The sequence below is a fragment of the Mobula hypostoma genome, chromosome 18 (genome assembly GCF_963921235.1).
Source record: "Mobula hypostoma chromosome 18, sMobHyp1.1, whole genome shotgun sequence".
NCBI classification, from domain to species: Eukaryota; Metazoa; Chordata; class Chondrichthyes; order Myliobatiformes; family Myliobatidae; genus Mobula; species Mobula hypostoma.
Window position 1 is genome coordinate 34,518,146 of NC_086114.1, and position 21,821 is coordinate 34,539,966.

General features: G+C 41.5%; 1 protein-coding gene across 2 annotated transcripts in view; it reads right to left on the reverse strand.

Moving 5' to 3' along the window:
• The window catches only part of LOC134358453 (A disintegrin and metalloproteinase with thrombospondin motifs 14), a 242,619-nt gene that overhangs the window by 3,804 nt on the left and 216,994 nt on the right, over nt 1-21,821 (reverse strand). Inside the window, exons 18-21 of one of the 2 annotated variants that reach the window (XM_063070691.1) lie at nt 16,748-16,880; nt 16,389-16,596; nt 12,150-12,279; nt 8,877-8,987 (exon numbers count right to left, since the gene is read on the reverse strand). In XM_063070691.1, coding sequence (XP_062926761.1) covers nt 8,877-8,987; nt 12,150-12,279; nt 16,389-16,596; nt 16,748-16,880 — 582 coding nt within the window. The remainder of the gene's footprint in view (nt 1-8,876; nt 8,988-12,149; nt 12,280-16,388; nt 16,597-16,747; nt 16,881-21,821) is intronic. The other variant, XM_063070692.1, reaches the window with a different exon arrangement.

A 21,821-nucleotide genomic window follows, 5' to 3' on the forward strand; every position in this document is an offset into this window, starting at 1 on the left:
CTTGAGTTCAAAACACTGAGTTTAAAAGTAAGGAAGTCATGTTTGACTCCATACAGCAAGGATGTGGAGGCTTTATAAAAGTTACAGAAGAGATTTACCAGATGTTGCCTGTTTTAGAGGGTATGAACTCTAAGGAGAGGTTGGACTCATTTGAGTTGTTTCCTTTGGAGCATTGGAGGCTGAGGGGAGACGTGATAGAAGTCTATAAAATTATGAGAGACATTGATAGGGTAGATAGAATCTTTCTCCCAAGGTAGAAAAGTCCAATACTAGGGGACATGAAATTAAGTTGAGAAAGGGGAAATTTAAGGGAGACATACAAGATAATTTTTCTTTTACATAGAGAGTATTATGTGCCTTGGAACAGGCTGCCAAGGGGAGTAGCGGATAGTGGCATTTAAGAGGCTTTTAGATAGACACACAAATATTCAGGGAATGGAGGAATTTGGATAATGTGCAGGCAGAAGAGATTTGGTTTAATTTGGGATCGTGTTCAGCACAGACACTGGGGCTGAAAGGTCTGTTCCTGTGTTGTGCTGCTCCATGTTCTAATATGTATTTTACTGAGAAATAAAGATTCCATGAGATTAATTTATCCACAGTCCACTAAAGTGATTAAGGATAATATCAAATTGAAAGAAAAGGCATACAGAGGCTCTTCACTTTGCAGTGGAACACCTGGAAAATGAAGATGCATACTTCAGGATGCTGTTCATTGACTGCAGCTAAGCACTCAACACTATCATCCCCTTGAAGTTCATTATTAACCTTCCATACCTGGGTCTTAGTACCTCCAGGTGGAAATCGATCCTTGATTTCCTCACTGACAAACTCTAATTGGTACAGATTGGTAGCAACATCTCCTCCACACTCACCATCAGCACAGGTGCACTACAGGGCCACGTCCCCAGACCCTTGCTCTACCAACTAATATCTATGATTGTGTGGCAAAGTACAGCTCCAAATCCATATTTCAGTTTGCTGACAACACCACTATTGTGGGCTAAATCAAATGTGGTGACAAATTGGCATATAGAAGGGAGAATGAAAATATGGTTGAGTGGTGCCTCAACAGTCTTTCACTCAATATGAGCAAAACCAAAGAGCTGATTATTGACTACAGGAGGAAGAAGCTGGAGATCCATAAGCTAGTCCTCATTTGGGGGAATGGAGATGAAGAAGGCCAGTATCTTTAAATTCCTTGGCATTAACACATCAAAGTATCTGTCCTGGAACTAGTGTACATTTACATGGAGCATTGCCACGATAAAGCAGCATCCATCATCAAAGACCCTTACCGTCTCCATTCCCTCTTCTCGCCATCTACCACCTACTACGTACTAACATCAGGCAAGGAGGTACAGATGCCTCATCTCTCAAACACCAGGTTCAGCAACAGTAATAACCCTACAACCATCAGATTCCTGAATTGACGTGGATAACTTCATTCACCACTACACTAAACTGATCTGAAAACCTATAGACTCATTTTCAAGAACTCTATACGTCTCATGTTGTCAGTATTATTTTTACTTGTACAGTTTGCTTTCTTTTGCACATTGGTTGTTTGTCACTCGTTGCATATGTATACTTTTTCACAAAATTCTATTGTACTTCTTTTTTCCCTGCAAGAAAATGAATCTCCAAGTAGTATATGATAACATTTATGTACTTAGATAATAAATTTACTTTGAACATAGAACATGGAATAGTACAGCACAGTACAGGCCCTTCAGCCCACAACGTTGTGCCGACCCTCAAACCCTGCCTCTCATATAACCCCCCACCTTAAATTCCTCCATATACCTGTCCAGTAGTCTCTTAAAATTCACGAGTGTAACTGCCTCCACCACTGACTCAGGCAGTGCATTCCACGCACCAACCACTCTCTGAGTAAAAAACCTTCCTCTAATATCCCCCTTGAACTTCCCACCCCTTACCTTAAAGCCATGTCCTCTTGTATTGAGCAGTGGTGCCCTGGGGAAGAGGCACTGGCTATCCACTCTATCTATTCCTCTTAATATCTTGTACACCTCTATCATGTCTCCTCTCATCCTCCTTCTCTCCAAAGAGTAAAGCCCTAGCTCCCTTAATCTCTGATCATAATCCATACTCTCTAAACCAGGCAGCATCCTGGTAAATCTCCTCTGTACCCTTTCCAATGCTTCCACATCCTTCCCATAGTGAGGCGACCAGAAGTGGATACAGTACTCCAATTGTGGCCTAACCAGAGTTTTATAGAGCTGCATCATTACATCGCGACTCTTAAACTCTATCCCTCGACTTATGAAAGCTAACACCCCATAAGCTTTCTTAACTACCCTATCTACCTGTGAGACAACTTTCAGGGATCTGTGGACATGTACCCCCAGATCCCTCTGCTCCTCCACACTACCAAGTATCCTGCCATTTACTTTGTACTCTCCCTTGGAGTTTGTCCTTCCAAAGTGTACCACCTCACACTTCTCCAGGTTGAACTCCATCTGCCACTTCTCAGCCCACTTCTGCATCCTATCAATGTCTCTCTGCAATCTTCAACAATCCTCTACACTATCTACAACACCACCAACCTTTGTGTCGTTTGCAAACTTGCCAACCCATCCCTCTACCCCCACATCCAGGTCGTTAATAAAAATCACAAAAAGTAGAGATCCCAGACCAGATCCTTGTGGGACACCACTAGTCACAATCCTCCAATTTGAACGTACTCCCTCCACCACAACCCTCTGCCTTCTGCAGGCAAGCCAAATCTGAATCCACCTGGCCAAACTTCCCTGGATCCCATGCCTTCTGACTTTTTGAATAAGCCTACCGTGTGGAACCTTGTCAAATGTCTTACTAAAATCCATATAGATCACATCCACTGCACTACCCTCATCTATATGCCTGGTCACCTCCTCAAAGAACTCTATCAGGCTTGTTAGACATGATCTGCCCTTCACAAAGCCATGCTGACTGTCCCTGATCAGACAATGATTCTTTAAGTGCCCATAGATCCTATCTCTAAGAATCTTTTCCAACAGCTTTCCCACCAAAGATGTAAGGCTCACTGGTCTATAATTACCCGGACTATCCCTACTACTTTTTTTGAACAAGGGGACAACATTCGCCTCCCTCCAGTCCTCTGGTACCATTCCCATGGACAATGAGGACATAAAGATCCTAGCCAGAGGCTCAGCAATCTCTTCCCTCGTGTCATGGAGCAGCCTGGGGAATATTCCGTCAGGCCCCGGGGACTTATCCGTCCTAATGTATTTTAACAACTCCAACACCTCCTCTCCCTTAATATCAATATACTCCAGAACATCAACCTCACTCATATTGTCCTCACCATCATCAAGTTCCCTCTCATTGGTGAATACCAAAGAGAAATATTCATTGAGGTCCTCACTCACTTCCACAGCCTCCAGGCACATCTTCCCACCTTTATCGCTAATCAGTCCTAACTTCACTTCTGTCATCCTTTTGTTCTTCACATAATTGAAGAATGCCTTAGGGTTTTCCTTTACCCTACTCGCCAAGGCCTTCTCATGTCCCCTTCTTGCTCTTCTCAGCCCCTTCTTAAGCTCCTTTCTTGCTTCCCTATATTCCTCAATAGACCCATCTGATCCTTGCTTCCTAAACCTCATGTATGCTGCCTTCTTCCACCTGACTAGATTTTCCACCTCACTTGTCACCCATGGTTCCTTCACCCTATCATTCTTTATCTTCCTCACCGGGACAAATTTATCCCTAACATCCTGCGAGAGATCTCTAAACATCGACCACATGTCCATAGTACATTTCCCTGCAAAAACATCATCCCAGTTCACACCCGCAAATTCTAGCCTTATAGCCTCATAATTTGCCCTTCCCCAATTAAAAATTTTCTGTCCTTTTCCATGATAATGCTAAAGGCCAGGGAGCAGTGGTCACTGTCCCCCAGATGCTCACCCACCGAGAGATCTGTGACCTGACCCAGTTCATTACTTAGTACTAGATCTAGTTTGGCATTAGCCCAGTCGGCCTGTCCACATACCGTGACAGGAATCCGTCCTGGACACACTTAACAAACTCTGCCCCATCTAAACCCTTGGAACTAATCAGGTGCCAATCAATATTAGGGAAGTTAAAGTCACCCATGATAACAACCCTGTTAATTTTGCACCTTTCCAAAATCTGCCTCCCAATCTGCTCCTCTGTATCTTTGCTGCTACCAGGGGGCCTGTAGAATACCCCCAGTAGAGTAACTGCTACGACCTGTTCCTGACTTCCACCCATACTGACTCAAAAGAGGATCCTGCTACATTACCCACCCTTTCTATAGCTGTAATAGTATCCCCGACCAGTAATGCCACCCCTCCTCCCCTTCCCCCCCTCTCTATCCCTTTTAAAGCACTAAAATCCAGAAATATTGAGAATCCATTCCTGCCCTGGTGCCAGCCAAGTCTCTGTAATGGCCACTACATCATAATTCCATGTATGTATCTAAGCTCTCAGTTCATCACCTTTGTTCCTGATGCTTCTTGCATTGAGGTACACACACTTCAGTCCTTCTGCCCTACTACCTTTACACCGTTTATTCTGCTTCTCTTTCGTCAAAGCCTCTCTATATGTTAGATCTGGCTTTACTCTTTCACTGCTCTATCGCTCTGGGTCCCATCCCCCTTGCAAATTAGTTTAAACCCTCCCGAACCATACTAGTAAACCTACCTGCAAGGATATTGCTTCCCCTCGAGTTCAGGTGCAATCCATCCAATCTGTACAGGTCCCACCTTCCCCAGAAGAGATCCCAATGATCCAAAAATCTAAAATCCTGCTCCCTGCACCAACTCCTCAGCCACGCATTCAACTGCCATCTCCTCCAATTCTTACCATCACTGTCACGTAGCACTTTGAACTTTGAAGATTGTGGAGGAAGCACTGGAGCTGCTAAGTAGCTTGATTAGCTACCACTGCAATCTCCAGCTGCTTTAGAAACATAGAAAATCTACAGCACAATACAGGCCCTTCGGCCCACAAAGTTGTGCTGAACATGTCCCTATCTTAGAAATTACTAGGGTTACCCATAGCCGCCTATTTTTCTAAGCTCCATGTACCTAACCAAAAACCTCTTAAAAGACCCTATCGTATCCACCTCCGCCACCATTGCCGGCAGCCCATTCCACGCACTCACCACTCTCTGCATAAAAAACTTACCCCTGACATCTCCTCTGTACCTACTCCCAAGCACCTTAAGCCTGTGTCCTCTTGTGGTAGCCATTTCAGCCCTGGGAAAAAGCCTCTGACTATCCACACGATCAATGCCTCTCATCATTTTATACACCTCTATCAGGTCACCTCTCATCCTCCTTCGCTCCAAGGAGAAAAGGCTGAGTTCACTCAAACTGTTTTCATTAGGCATGCCCCCCATTCCAGGTAACGTCCTTGTAAATCTCCTCTGCACCCTTTCTATAGTTTCCACATCCTCCCTGTAGTGAGACAACCAGAACTGAGCACAGTACTCTAAGTGGGGTCTGACCAGGGTCCTATATAGCTGCAACATTACCTCTCGGCTCCTAAATTCAATTCCTTGATTGATGAAGGCCAATACATTGTATGCCTTCTTAACCACAGAGTCAACCTGCACAGCTGCTTTGAGCATCCTATGGACTTGGACCCGAAGATCCCTTTTTCCTCCACACTGCCAAGAGTTTTACCATTAATACTATATTCTGCCATCATATTTGGCCTACCAAAATGAACCACTTCACACTTATCTGGGTTGAACTCCATCTGCCACTTCTCAGCCCAGTTTTGCATCCTATCAATGTCCCGCTGTAACCTCTGACAGCCCTCCACACTATCCCCAACCTTTGTGTCATCAGCAAACTTACTAACCCATCCCTCCAGTTCCTCATCCAGGTCATTTATAAAAATCACAAAGAGTAAGTGTCCCAGAACAGATCCCTGAGGCACACCCACTGGTCACCAACCTCCATGCAGAATATGACCCTTCTACAACCACTCTTTGCCTTCCGTGGGCAAGCCAGTTCTGGATCCACAAAGCAATGTCCCCTTGGATCCCATGCCTCCTTACTTTCTCAATAAGTCTTGCATGGGGTACCTTATCAAATGCCTTACTGAAATCCATATACACTACATCTACTGCTCTTCCTTCATCAATGTGCTTAGTCACATCCTCAAAAAATTCAATCAGGCTCATAAGGCATGACCTGCCCTTGACAAAGCCATGCTGGCTATTCCTGATCATATTATACCTCTCCAAATGTTCATAAATCCTGCCTCTCAGGATCTTCTCCATCAACTTACCAACCACTGAAGTAAGACTCACTGGTCTATAATTTCCTGGGCTATGTCTACTCCCTTTCTTGAATAATGGAACAACATCCGCAACCCTCCAATCCTCTGGAACCTCTCCCGTCCCCATTGATGATGCAAAGATCATCACCAGAGGCTCAGCAATCTCCTCCCTCACCTCTCACAGTAGCCTGGGGTACATCTCATCCGGTCCCGGTGACTTATCCAACTTGATGCTTTCCAAAAGCTCTAGCACATCCTCTTTCTTAATATCTACATGCTCAAGCTTTTCAGTCCGCTGCAAGTCATCACTACAATCACCAAGAGATGAAGTAAAGTATTCATTTAGTACCTCTGCTATTTCCTCCGGTTCCATACACACTTTCCCACTGTCACACATTCTTGTGGAATGCCTTGGGGTTTTCCTTAATCCTGCCCACCAAGGCCTTCTCATGGCCCCTTCTGGCTCTCCTAATTTCCTTCTTAAGCTCCTTCCTGTTAGCCTGACAATCTTCCGGATCGCTAACATTACCTAGTTCTCTGAACCTTTCATAAGCTTTTCTTTTCTTCTTGACTAGATTTACTACAGCCTTTGTACACCACGGTTCCTGTACCCTACCATAACTTCCCTGTCTCATTGGAACGTACCTCTGTAGAACTCCACACAAATATCCCCTGAACATTTGCCACATTTGTTCTGTACCTTTCCCTGAGAACATCTATTCCCAATTTAAGCTTCCAAGTTCCTGCCTCATAACCCCCTTACTCCAATTAAATGCTTTTCTAACTTGTCTGGACCTATCTCTCTCCAATGCTATTGTAAAGGAGATAGAATTATGATCACTATCTCCAAAATGCTCTCCCACTAAGAGATCTGACACCTGACCAGGGTCATTTCCCAAAACCAAATCAAGTACAGTCTCTCCTCTTGTAGGCTTATCTACATATTGTGTCAAGAAACCTTCCTGAACACACCTAACAAACTCCACCCCATCTAAACCCCTTGCTCTAGCGATATGCCAATCGATATTTGGGAAATTAAAATCTTCCATCACGACAACTCTGTTATTATTACCTTTCCAGGATCTGTTTCCCTATCTGCTCCTCGATATCCCTGTTACTATTGGGCAGCCCATAAAAAAACCCAGTAGAGTTATTGACCCTTCCCGTTCCTAATCTCCACCCAGAGACTCCGTAGACAACCCCTCCATGACGTCCACCTTTTCTGCAGCCATGACACTATCTCTGATCAATAGTGCTACGCCCCCACCTCTTTTGCCTCCCTCTCTGTCCTTTCTGAATCATCTAAAAACCGGCACTTGAAGTAACCATTCCTGTCCCTGAGCCATCCAAGTGTCTGTCATGGCTCCAAGTATTGATCCACGCTCTAAGCTCATCCGCTTTGTTCACAATACTCTTTGCGTTAAAATAGACACATCTCAAACCGTCAGTCTGAGTGCATGCTTTCTCTATCACTTGGGCGGGAGGAGAAGATGGCGGCGCAACGCAGCGCGCGCAGCTCTCCGGTGAAATGATATATTTGTAAGTAGGATGCCGTGCACAATTCTGATTTGATGGAGACAGACGTGAGAAGGCACAGAGGAACATCTGGAGAAATTTCTGAAATGCCTGGTTCGCTGCCGCTGCTACTATGCGATTGAGAATCTCCAGAGGGAAGGCCCCAAATCCCCGGCTTTGCCTGCTGCTGGCGACCGAGGCTGGGGTCGAAGCGTTCGGCAGAGATGGTGCTCGGTACTCGGTGTCGGAGGGCTGATCGGAGCTTGAAGTTTTCGGACAACTCAGTGTTGGACTGTGGTCGGGCATGGCAGGGAGAGTTTTCTTCCTTCTCCCGTCTGCGTGAGATGTGGGACTTTCGAGAGACTTTGAACTTTTTTACTAAAATCATAGCCTGTTCTTCATCAAGTTATGGTATTGTTGCACTGTTGTAACTATATGTTATAATTATGCGGTTTTTGTTAGTTTTTCAGTCTTGGTCTGTTCTGTGTTTCTGTGATATCACACCGGAGGAATATTGTATCATTTCTTAATGCATGCATTACTAAATGACAATAAAAGAGGACTGCGTGTCCTCATAATCTAATCTGATCTAATAATCTAATCTATCCTCCCTCACACACTGTCACCGAGCTTTCTCTATTTGTGAGCCAACAGCTTCTTCCCCAGTCTCTTCAGTTCGGTTCCACCCCCGAACAACTCTAGTTTAAACTCTCCCTAGTAGCCTTAGCAAACCTCCCCGCCAGGATATTGGTCCCCCTGGGATTCAAGTGCAACCCGTCCTTTTTGTACAGTTCACACCTGCCTCAAAAGAGGTCCCAATGATCCAGAAATCTGAATCCCTGCGCCCTGCTCCAATCCTTCAGCCATTCACAGATTCAGTAGATTTTTTTGAACTTGTGCTAACCAGGTAATAGTAGAATTTCTGTTCATATTAATAGCTCAAAGATTTGGTTAGTCACAAATACAAGCACCTGATTTTCTGATTAGTTACCCAAAGTGCAAATCTATTGTGGTATTTCTTAAAATCTAATCCAAATTTTAAACATTGTTAGTACAAGCTCTGGTAAAGTGTGATTTACTTGTTAGGATTTTATGAAGAGGCTTCTCTGGTACGAGCTGTGACACCCAGTTGTCCCGTGGAGTTACTTGGACAATGGTTTCCATACTTGGAGTGAAAACAGAAGATTTTCCTAAATGAACCAAAGGGATTATTTAATAAAATTGGTATTTTATTTAACTTTGTAGCATGATAGTGAAAATTCATTAACTGACAAAATCAGATGCATGAAAACCAAAAGTTAATTTTTTTCAAATCGTTCTCAGAGCAATGTCCCCAGAGAATGCATATTGGGGGCTTGATTGCAACAAACACCAAATTCAATATAATTTTTTTGTCTGCTGATGTTAATAGACAACTAATTATGTACATTACCAGCAACCTAGGCACTGGAATACCCAACGTATGCCTAGAAAGTTATAGAATTATAGACATTCTTAGCGCAGGAGCAAGTCATTTCATCCTGGTCTATAAGCAAACCAGGCCAATTTTATTTCCTAGTTCATAATCTACAGACCTGTAGACCACGGCTCTTTAAAATGTGGTGAGGGTTTCTGATAGCCAGTTCTGGAGGAGTGACATTTGTTTGTACCCCCGAGATTCCCTCCAATCCTTCAAATGACGAATTGAAACTTATGCTCAGTATTTACTGATGTATCTACCAAGGGAAATAAATCCATCTTGTGCATCTTGTCCAGCACAATAACTTTTATCTCAATTATACCTCCTCTCATATTCTTTTGTTCCAAAGTAAACAACTTCAACTAGCCAGTCTGTCCTTAACTATAATTCTGAGGCATGTTAATATCTATGCAAATCCTCTTTATACCTTCTTCAGTGCTATCATATCCTTCCTGCAGCACCCTAGGACAGTGGAGGGATGATGGGGGGTGGCTTTTTATTTCATAATCTATAAGCTATTTAGGCCTGAGATAAGCAGAGATTTCTTATCACTGAGGCTGGTAAATCTTTGCAAGCCTCTACTTTGGAAAACTCAGTTGTACTTATTCAAAACAAATGAATAGCTTTATAGGTGTTAAGGGGAATCAAGGGAAAAAGGATTGGTGCTAAAATGGCTTGATGGTTGGGTAGCCTATTCTTATTTCTTACGTTTGCAAGCTGTCCACTACAAAAAGCAAGGAGCCACATATGTAGCCTTGCAGAATCCCATAGCAGAAGCTCTCTTATCAACCTCTTACCTTCTGTGTCTATTTTGAATCCAGTTTCAGTTTCCCAGGATTTCATGGGCTTTTATGTTTTTTTTATCTGGTATTGTCAAATGCCTTCCTCAAAACCACGTATAGAAATCAAATGCTTTATACACATTGGCTTTCATTATGACCTCCTCAAAAAAATCAGCGCTAATGTTCTGGAAACATAGAAAACCTACAGCACGATACAGGCTCTTCAGCCCACAACGCTGTGCCAAACATGTCCTTACAAATCTCTTAACAAATCTACTCTATCTTCGATTTACCCGTGTTTCACTAAATGCTTATTTATCTTCCCCCAGAATTTACTCCAACAATTACCAAAGTGAGTGATCTGTAATTACTCAACCCATCACTTCCTCCTCTTCTAACAGTTTTACATCTGTTCTCTGGTAGCAAAGAGTGTTGGAAAACTATAGTGGGAGCATGCACTAATTCCTCCCTTGTTTCTTTAAGAGCCTGAGGTATATTTTATCTTGGCCTGGTGACTTATTAATTTTTAAAGATACTAGATCCTTTAACACATCATTTCTCTCTGTTTCTCTCAAATTCTTCTAAACCTGATGGTATGAACATCAATTTCTCTAACTTCCAGTAATTTCACCCCCTCCTCTTCTCATTCATCATTCTGACTCCCCACATACCTCTTCTCTTCTCCTCACCTGCCTATCACTTCCCTCGGATGCCCCTCCTTCCCTTTCTCCCATGGTTTCACTCTCCACTCCTATCAGATTCCTTCTTCTTCAGCCCTTTATCTCTTCCACCTATCACTTCCCATCTTATTACTTCATCCATCCTCCCCCACCCCTTACCTGGTTTCATCTATCACCTGCCAACTTGTTTTCCTTACCCTCTCCCCACCACCTTATTCTGGCTTCTTCCCCTTCCTTTCCAGTCCTAATGAAGGGTCTTGGCCTAAGAAGTCAATTGTAAATTCCCTTCAATAGATGATGCTTAACCTGCTGAGTTCTTCCATCATTTTGTGTGTGTGTTGTTCTGGATTTCCAGTATGTGCAGAATCTCTTGTGTTTCATGGTCTATCTCTGTTTAATATTTTTGATACCTCACATTCTTCTTCCTTAATGGAAATATACTCCTCTGTTAAAAACATTCATTCGAAACTTCACACACCATTTAGGGATTTAACCAATCTCTCTTTCTTGTCTTTTAGACTATTCCATTACTCCCTCCCTTGGAGGCTTCTTGATTTTATCATGTCCCTTCTCTGCCCTCAATTTTTTAAAATTTCACCTCTATGATCCAGACTTTCTGTAGTGTGTGCTTTCAATATCTTTCATAAGTTTCTCCTTATACCTTTGTCCTGCCTGTATATTCTTCAACATACATGGGGGTCTAGAACTGGACGATCTCCTTTTTCTTTTAATGAGTACATATTTGTTTTAGGCCTTCATTATCTTTTTGTTCATTCCTCTTACTTCTTTACACAGATCTATCTTCAAGTGACCATTTCCAGTCTACATATGCCAGCCTAATAAATCTGGCTGTGCCCCTAAAATATCTTATACTCCTTTCTGTCCTTTTCTATTACCATGCTAAACAAGCTGAATTATGATTCATTATGGTCTCTCACTGACTCTTTTTAGACCATTCAGATTCACTAGGGGAATGAAGTCTAGTGTGGTTCCAAACTACTGACAAAAATGGGCATTAAGATACTCTGACATCTGCATACGTGACCTTCTTGTAAAGCCCTTATTCCCAAAACGCTTGAATTAAATAAAATAATTTTGCACTTCACAAAATCCTCATTTATTTCAGACTTTTTTCTTCTGCCTTTCAAACTCAACCATACTTTCCAATCATGTTTATCAAACCCCATCTATCATATTGAATTTTGCCTCTTCATCAGTAGTGCCAAATTCATATCATAGCAAAAATATCCATTACCAAGCAGGTTCTATTTACTTTGGGTATAGTGTACTGACCTCTATATCTAATTCAATGTAACTCTGCATTTCAATGGAAACCAACATTAACAGTGCAATTAAAATATTGCTGTTTTATACAACATGGCGAACTACGGTTAGCTTACTCACATGTCATATCCTTACTCATATCCTTACCAATGCACTGTGCCAGTTTGCACACTTGGACACTCTCAGGCTTTTCACCCACACATTGACTGATGGTGTTATCACTGCCTCGGCAGACCACCTGGCGTTGCTGGAAACCTTCTCCACAAGTCACAGAACACTGGGCCATGAAAAGTAAGGACAGAGGGATAAGAATGAAGTTCTCGCAGTGGGAACATATAAAATATATATGGAAACATAGAAATGTACAGCACATTACAGGTCCTTTAGCCCACAATGTTGTGCCCATCATGTAACCTACTCTAGAAAAAACCTAGAATTTCCCCACTGCAGAGCCCTTTATTTTTCTAAGCTTCACGTACCTATCTAAGAGTTGCTTAAAAGTCCCTATTGTATCTGCCTCTATCACCTTCGCTGGTAGTGCATTCCACGCACCCACCACTCTCTGACAGCCCCCTTGTACCTATTTCAAGCACCTTAAAACTATACTCCCTCGTGTTAGCCATTTCAGCCCTGGGAAAAAGCCTCTGGCTACACACACGATCAATGCCTCTCATTATCTTATACACCTCTATCAGGTCACCTCTCATCCTCCGTCGTTCCAAGGAGAAAAGGCCAAGTTCACACAATTTATTCTCATATGGCATGCTCTCCAATCCAGGCAAGATCCTTGTAAATCTCCTCTGCACTCTCTGAACTTGCCATTCAAATTTTTTTCTAAGAATATGATGTTTATCATGAAGGTTTAATAATAACATGTCACTTAGGCTTCACTTCACTTAAAATTCACTTTGCAGAATTAAGTAATTCAATCTTTCCTTCAATATATGATTCATATGAGCTTCCTATCATCTGAGTAAACCTGAATCTATTCTTTCCATTCTAATCCAGCCTCCTCCTAAAGATATTGGCCTAATAAAATGCTTTAGTACAATGTAATAACATTAAAACAGTATAGTGGATCACTGTAACACTGCTGTAAAGACCCCATGGAGTTCAAATTTTCAATTGTAACATCCCTAGAACATTGGATGGCACTTGGCTATGCAACTGTGATAGGCCACATGTTAACCTTAAACCTTAGGGTGATATAGAAGCAAAATTCTTCCAGTTGCAGGGGAGTGATACTCTTTAATAAATGGCTGCTGTAATAATGGGAGAGATGTTAGAAACTGCTCCCAGGGAGTCTGAGTGACACGGACGAGCAGTTGAAGAACAGTGTCCACAGGAGGCATGCTCTTTGTGCAGAAAAGCCACAGACTACCTAAAAGGTTACAGTCAAGCTCTATGCAGAAGCTAGTATAAAATGTGCAGTCAATGAATGCCTGTAATACCCATGCTCACTATACCCCGTCCTGTAGATGGAAAGAAAAGTAAATGATGCTTTCTTCGCTTGGGTAACCACCCTAATTTAAAAGCAGAAACTGATGAGACGTAGCAGTACATTGGAATGAAACTGAGAGGAGCCATGACTTTGATCATAAAGGCAAAGCAACCTGGGCACATTTGTAAATCTTGTATTTGAGTTGCAAGAAAGCTACAGATCTCAATGGGAATGGAAAATGTAATCTAAGTGTTGCCCTCTACAGAGCATGGTTTCAGGAGAACTGGATTAGTAACAGTTGGTCTGTGAGGAAAGAACCAGCAATTTCAACCTGTGAGGTTGAAATATCATGCTAGGAACAAATATTGGCCATTGCACAAGAGTTGATAATATTGGGGTAATTTCACAACATAATCAAACAAAATGAGTTAAAAATTTGAATTTCCCAATGGGTGTTAAGATGTGCTGATTTGTATATAATATTGCTCTGCTCCACAGTGACTACTTTCAATTCTTCAACACATTTTGTGATTTGCAATGGATATCCGGCTATTGCCTTTACTTAAGTAGTAGCGAATTTCATATTCATATGTTCCATCAAATTGTTTTCTGTATTTAAGACCACAAGAAATAGGAGCAGAATGAGACCATCTGGCCCATCGAGTCTGCTCTGCCATTCAATCATGGCTGATCCTTTTTTCCTCCTCCTCAACCCCAGTTCTGGCCTTCTCCCTGTAACCTTTGATGCGATGTCCAATCAAGAATCTATCAATCTCTGCCTTAAATACACCCAGTGACCTGGCCTCCACAGCTGCATGTTCCACAAATTCACCACTGTTTGGCGAAAGAAATTTCTCCACATCCCTGTTGAGAAAGGGCACCCCTCTATCCTGAGGCTGTGCCCTCTTGTCCTAGACTCTCCTATCATGGGAAACACCCTTTCCACATCTACTCTGTCTAGGCCTTTCAACATTTGAAAGGTTTCAATGAGATCCCCCTCATCCTTCTGAATTCCAGCGAGTACAGACCCAGAACCATCAAACACTCCTCATATGATAATCCTTTCATTCCTGGAATCATCCTTGTGAACCTCCTCTGGACCCTCTCCAATGCCAGTAAATCTTTTCTAAGATGAGGGTACCAAAACTTTTCACAATACTCAACATGAAGCCTCACCAGTGCCTTATAAAGCCTCAGCATGACATCCACTGCATCCCCTTTATCTATCCTACTTGTAATCTCCTCAAAGAATTTCAACAGGTTCATCAGACAGGATATTTCCTGAAGGAAATAATGTTGACTTTGTACTATCTTGTCCTGTGTCACCAACTACTCCATCACCTCATCCTTAAACAACTGACTCTAACATCTTCCCAACCACTGAGGTCAGGCTAACTGGTCAATATTTCCTTTCTGCCGCCTTCTTAAAGAGTGGAGTGATATTTGCAATTTTCCAGTCCTCTGGCACCTCCATGACAGAACCTAATGATTTTTGAAAGATCATTTCTAATGCCACCACAATCTCTAACGCTACCTCTTTCAGAACCCTAGGGTACAGTTCATCTGGTCCGGGTGACTTATGTACCTCTAGGCCTTTCAGCTTTCTCAGCACCTTCTCCCTTGTAATAGTAACTGCACCCACTTCTCTTCCTTCGTACACAACATTAGGCATACTGATAGTGTCTTCCACAGTGAAGACTGATGCAAAATACTCATTTAGTTCATCAGCCATCTCCTTGTCCCCCGTTATTATCTCTCCTGCCTCATTTTCAAGCAGTCCTATATCCACTCTCATTTCTCTTTTATTTTTAACATATTTGAAAAAACTTTTACTATCCACTTTGATATTATTTGCTAGCTTGCTTTCATATTTCATCTTTTCCCTTCTAATGATTTTTTTAGTGCTCACGGTAGGTTTTTAAAAACTTCCAAATCCTCTATCCTCCCACTAACTTTTGCTTTGTTGTATGCCCTTACTTTTACTTTTACTTTTACAATAGCTTTGGCTTCCCTTGTCAGCCATGGTTGTACTATTTTACCATTTGAGTATTTCTTCACTTTTAGAATACATATGTCCTGCACCTTCCTCATTTTTCCCAGAAACGCACACCCTTGCTCCTCTGCTGTCATCCCTGCCAGCAGCTCCTTCCAATTTACTTTGGCTAACTCCTCTCTCATACCACTGTAATTTCCCTTACTCCACTGAAATACTGCTACATCAGACTTTACTTTCTCCCTATCAAATTTCAAGTTGAACTCAATCATATTGTGAACACCGATTCCTAAGGGTTCTTTTACCTTAAGCTCGCTAATCGTCATTACATAACACAGAAACAAATATAGCTGATTCCCTAGTAGGCTCAACGACAAACTGCTCTAAAAAGCCATCTCTTAGGCCTTCAACAAACTCACTCTTCTGAGATCCATTACCAACCTGATTTTCCTAATCAACCTGCATGTTAAAATCTCCCATGACTACCACAACATTGCCCTTTTGACTCACCTTTTCTACTTCCTGTTGTAATCTGTGGTCCACCTCCCAGCCACTGTTGGGAGGCCTGTCCGTTTTACTGTTGCAGTTTCTTAACTCAACTCACAAGGATTCAACACCTTCCGATCCTATGTCACATCTTTCTACTGATTTGATGCCATTCTTTACCAGTAGAGCTACACCACTCCCTCTGCCTGCCTTTCTATCCCTTCCATTTAATGTGTACCCTTGGATATTCAGCTCCCAACTACAATCATCCTTCAGGCACGATTCAGTGATGGCTACAACATCCTACCTGGCAATCTGTAATAGTGCAACAAGATCATCCAACTTATTTCTTGTTAGCGACTATTTTATTGCCAGTGACTTTTAATTGAACCACAAATTTAAACATTTTGACAAGTTTATAACGGTCAGATGAATATAATTTATTCAAGAATTAAGATATTTGTACCTGAGACCAAGCTCCTGTCCGCCACAGCCCTGGACATGGTGTGCGGTTACATGGCCTTCGATTGTCAGGGCGTTCTCCCGCGCAGTACTTGGTGTGCACTGTTTTGTTGGCACCTTCATTAAGATATTGGATACATTGTACAACTCTTACTTGGTATCCTACTTTCCCACAAGTTTTACTACAGGGTCCCCATTCCTCTGTTAACCACCTGCAAAAAATCAAAAATAAACATGTAAACAATGTACAACATTAATAATCAACACTGACAGATACTTTCAATTGGTTGTCCTTTAATGGCAAGATCTGTTTGAAACTTTGTTCACAGTTTCCAAATAAGAAAGGAGTAACATTGTACTTACGATGGCTGAGTGCACTCTTGAAGGTTGCAACGTCTCCTTATAGGCTTTGGTTTTTTGTCGTTATCACAGAAATTCCTTTGAACCATTTTACTATCATTTTTTCGTCTGCATCCATATTTTGTATATTGTATGCCTGAAAATATTATTACAGTATCACTATAATATTGCAGTAAAATAATATGTAGAGTATACACAAAATCTCAATTTGGAGTTTTGTTTTTGAACTATACTACAAATTAAAGACTTCCTTTTGAACTGGATAACTGAAGTAACTTTACTGCTACCTTTTAAGAAGTGAAATATATAACTGGAGATACAAAAGACTGCAGATGCTGGAAATTAGGGGCAACTAACAAGTTGCTGGAGAACAGAGTAGGTCAGGAAACATTCATGGAGGGAAACAGGCAGTCAACATTTTGGATTAAGACCAAAATGTATAATTGTATAGCACAATCATATTTAAATCTTTAAAGATTTTACAGGCAGTAAATTATGCAGCAACACTGGTCTTGAAATTGACATTCTTGATATATTCCCAAAACACAAAAACTTCTGTTTGTATTCTCATCTGTTAACTGTCCTTATTTCATAGTTTTTGTTCGTGTTCTTTCTAACTGCCCCCGTTAACACACCAATTCGATATCCTCTACAACAACTTCACAGTAATACTAGCCTTACCCTATCAGAGATATTCCTATTATCCCTTTCCTTGTAATGACAACATAATCAACCAGAAATATTATTTCTGTTTTCCTTTACATGGATGCTGCTGAATGTTTCTTGAATCTTTTATATTTGTTTTTGATTTCCAGTATCTGCAGATTTTCATTTACAGTACAGCTGGATTCTACTGATCTTGCAAGATTACATACCAGCAGCAATAGATTACATGTTAAAACCACCACCTTTATTAGTATCTACTCATAACATAGAGAATTAAACAAAATAAATAGAAGGTAACAGTGTTATGCGTGTGAGTGTGTGTGTGTGTCTCCCAAACAATCAAGCTTAGGAACAGTTTTTAAAGTCTTAAGATGGCAAAGTAGGAAAGGGTCCAGTAATCCACGAAATGAGCGATGGGAGAGATTTGGAAATCCACGTTAAAATGTAGAGAGAAGGCGATTACAAAGAAATTCCACAGGTTCCATGCTGGGTAAACGAAATAACAGTCGCCGAAGATCTTATCCATCAAGTCGTTCTGAAATCCACATAAAACATCACAGGGTGACAGTCAAAGAACATCCCTTCTTCCAAGTGGTTACCACATAACACACCCGAATCCAGGTAAGGGTTAACGAAAGTGGGACCACAGGATACTCCAACAAAATCCATGTATGGATCATATGAAGTGACAATCACACATCCAATCCATTAAACAACACAATCTTTTGGGCTTGGCAAAGTATCAGACTTCACTAATTTCACAGCAAACTCCTACTAGCAGTTTGCAATCCAAAGTCCTTCTTCTCTCTTTCTCTCTCTCCTTACTACTGAAAATCTCAGCAGTTCGTCACAGCTTGTTATACTGATATCATAGTCCCTCCTCAACCAAGCGTCTCTTAAAGTGACACATAGTAAACGAAACCCGTGGGCACGTAACACCTTCCCCCCAAAACAGAAAATTTTGATCTAGAAGAGCAAAATTTTTAACTGCAAACTACAATATATGAAACAATACATGTATGGTTACCCTATAGCATGCTACAGACTAATATATTTTGCAGCAGCATATACAAGCAAATAACAAATTCCACTCCACTATTAAGAGTACATCGCAAGCTTAACATCTGGAAAGACAATTGGCAATTATAATTATCCTTGCCTTTAATGTGAGTTATCATGAGATCATACTCATGCAAACTCAAACTCCAATTTAACAACTTCTATTCTTGTTTTTCACTTTACTCAGAAACACCAATGGATTATGACAAGTGGTTTCTGAGCTGGACAAACATACACATCAAAATGCTGCAAGTCAAAATAAGTGATAATAATTCCTTCTCTATGGTGGAATAATTTCTTTCATGCTCATTAAATTTCTTTGAAAAGTAAACCACAGGATGGTCAACATCACCACAATCATCCTGCAGCTTCATCACTGGCACCCACAGCTATAGAAAATGGCTTTGCAAAGTCAGGTGACCTGAGCACAGGTTGGTGACATAAGATGGCTTTCAATTTATCAAATGCCTGCTGACAAGGCTCTTTCCAAACAAACTTTTCACCCCTCTTCAGGAAGTTAGTCAAGTTTTTACAGAACTTGCAATAATATCCGAGCATTCCCAGGAATCTTCCGAGTGTTTTTTTACTGGTTGGAATGGGAACCTCAAAAATTGCCTGAATAGGAGCCAACCTGCCCTGACCGACAACATAACCAAGATATGTCACAGTGGCATGGCCAAATTCACTTTTAGCCAAATTAACTGTAAGATTGGCCTTTGAAAGCCCGTCAAACAGCTTTTCCACTGCGGAGATATGGGCTTCCCATGTGTCATTTCCTATGACCAAGTCATCAATATAGGCATCGGTGTGCTTTAACCCTTGAATTACAGAATTAATCATTCTCTAGAATGTTCCTGGAGCATTTTTCATTCCAAATGGGAAAACATTGTATTCATACAACCCAGTAGGTGTTACAAATGCAGAAATTTCTCTACCTCTATCAGTTAATGGAACACATCAATACCCTTTTAACAGATCGATCTTTGTAAGAAACTTAGCTGTTCCAACATTGTCTACACAATCATCCACTCTGAGGATGGGATAAGCATCTGTTTTTGTCATAGCATTCACCTTTCTGTAATCAGTGCAAAACCTGATACTACCATCTGGTTTAGGTACCATAACACAAGGTAAGCTCCAATCTGAAGTAGAATGCCTAATACCATTTTCCAACATATACTCAATTTCTTGTTCAGCAAGTCCACATTTTTCAACATTCATGCGATATGGATGTTGTTTTATGGGTTTAGCATTGCCGAAACCTACATCATGTGAGGCTGCTGTGGTTCTTTTTGGGACATCAGGGAACAAATCCCTAAATTTCATAATTAACTGCTTCATCTGCTGCTGCTGCTGTGACTGTAAATGAGCCAATTTCTCATCAAGATTTTCCAAAATAGTCGAATTCATCAATCTGGCTGAAATAATGTTTGATTTAAAATAGGCCTCAGATGGGTCAGCTGGTAAGTTCCCAGAGAGGTCAGCTTCATTGTTATTGACAAAAACAGTCACAGCTGCTGTTTGTTTCTCATAATACAATTTCAGCATGCTTACATGACAAAGCTGCATTGGCCTTCGTCTATCTGGTGTTTTGACTACATAATACACATCATTAACTTTAGACACAACCTCAGAAGGACAGTGAAATTTTGCTTGAAGAGGATTTTTCTGGACCGGAAACCAAACAACCACTTTATCTCCCACCTGGAATGCTCTCATTATACCAAGCTTTCATTCCTTCCTGGGCTGATTTTAAATTTTCTCTTGCTAAATCGCAAGCCCTTTTCAATCTGTCCTTGAATTTCAAAACATAGCCTAACAAATTAACATGCAGGCCACTGTTAACCCACTGTGCCTTTAATAATGCCAAAGGTCCTTGGACCCGGTGTCCAAACACAAGTTCAAAGGGGCTAAAGCCTAGGGACTCTTCCACTGACTCCCTTACTGCAAGTAAAAGTAAGTGAACTCTCTCATCCCAATCCTTCTCATTTTCAACACAGAATGTCTTAATCATGGTTTCGAGGGTAGAATGAAATCTTTCTAAGGCCCCTTGGGATTCTGGATGGTACGCAGATGATGTAATTTGTTTGGCTCCCAGTTTATAAACTATCTGCTGGAATAACCCTGACATAAAATTACTTCCTTGATCAGATTGGATTTCTTTAGACATACCAAATAAGGTGAAAAACTTCAACACGGTTTTAGCTTTTATATTCCTGAGAGGTATTGCTTCTGGAAATCTAGATGCTGTACACATGATGGTTAGCAAATACTGATAGCCAGCTTTAGTCTTTGGCAATGGGCCAACACAGTCCACAATAACTTTAGAAAAGGGTTCATCAAATGAAGGAACAGGCTGCAGTGGGGCCACTGGGGTGACCTGATTAGGTTTATCCAGAACTGGGCAAGTGTGACAAGTTTGGCAAAATGTCGCTACATCTTTCCTCAAACCAGGCCAGAAGAATTATTTCAAAACCTTGTTCACAGTTTTATTCACACCCAAATAGCCACCCAAGGGCATACTATGGGCCAAAGTTAAAATCTCATTCCTATAAACTTTAGGAACTACAACCTAGTGAACAATTGCCCATTCCTCACTTGCAGGAATATCAGTTGGTCTCCAACTCCTCATTAACACTCCCATCCTTGAAATAATACCCTACTGGCACTTTCTCAATCTTAATCTCATCACCTGGGACAGCTTTTTCTTTCAAGGCTGCAATCTCAGTGTCACGGGTCTGTTCTGCTATAAACTTCTTCCTGGACAAAGACAAACCTTTATAGTCAGCCCTACTACAAGGATCTTGATCAAACAATGAAGGTAGGAAAGTCGCTGACAAGTCATCAAAATCTGAATCCTGATTTGGGCTATCATGGGCAGCAGAATCATTCTGCACAGAACCATCCGCATGGGCTAGCTTCTTGGCCATAGCTTGCACAGGATGGATACATGTCCAAATCCGTCTTTGGATCATCAGTGATTGGCTTAGTTGTCAGCTGCACTGCAGGGACAACTTTACACCTGCTAGATCATTCCCTAACAACAGAGAAACACCCAGCACCAGAAAACTGGGTCATAGTCCTATCTTAACAGGTCTTGAAACTAACTCTGACTTCAAAATTACCTTGTGCAGAGGTACAGGAACAATGTCGTCCCCAATACCCTTAATAAGGTTTACCTCACCTATGGCAGTCTCATCACTAAACTTGAGAACATTGTCTAACAAGAGTGACTGAGAAGCCCCAGTATCTCCAAGAATTTTCACTGGTACCGGAGGTGACCCCTCATTCACTGACACAAACCCATCCGACATAAAAGAATGCTTTTCTAACCAGGCCACACATCTTAGCC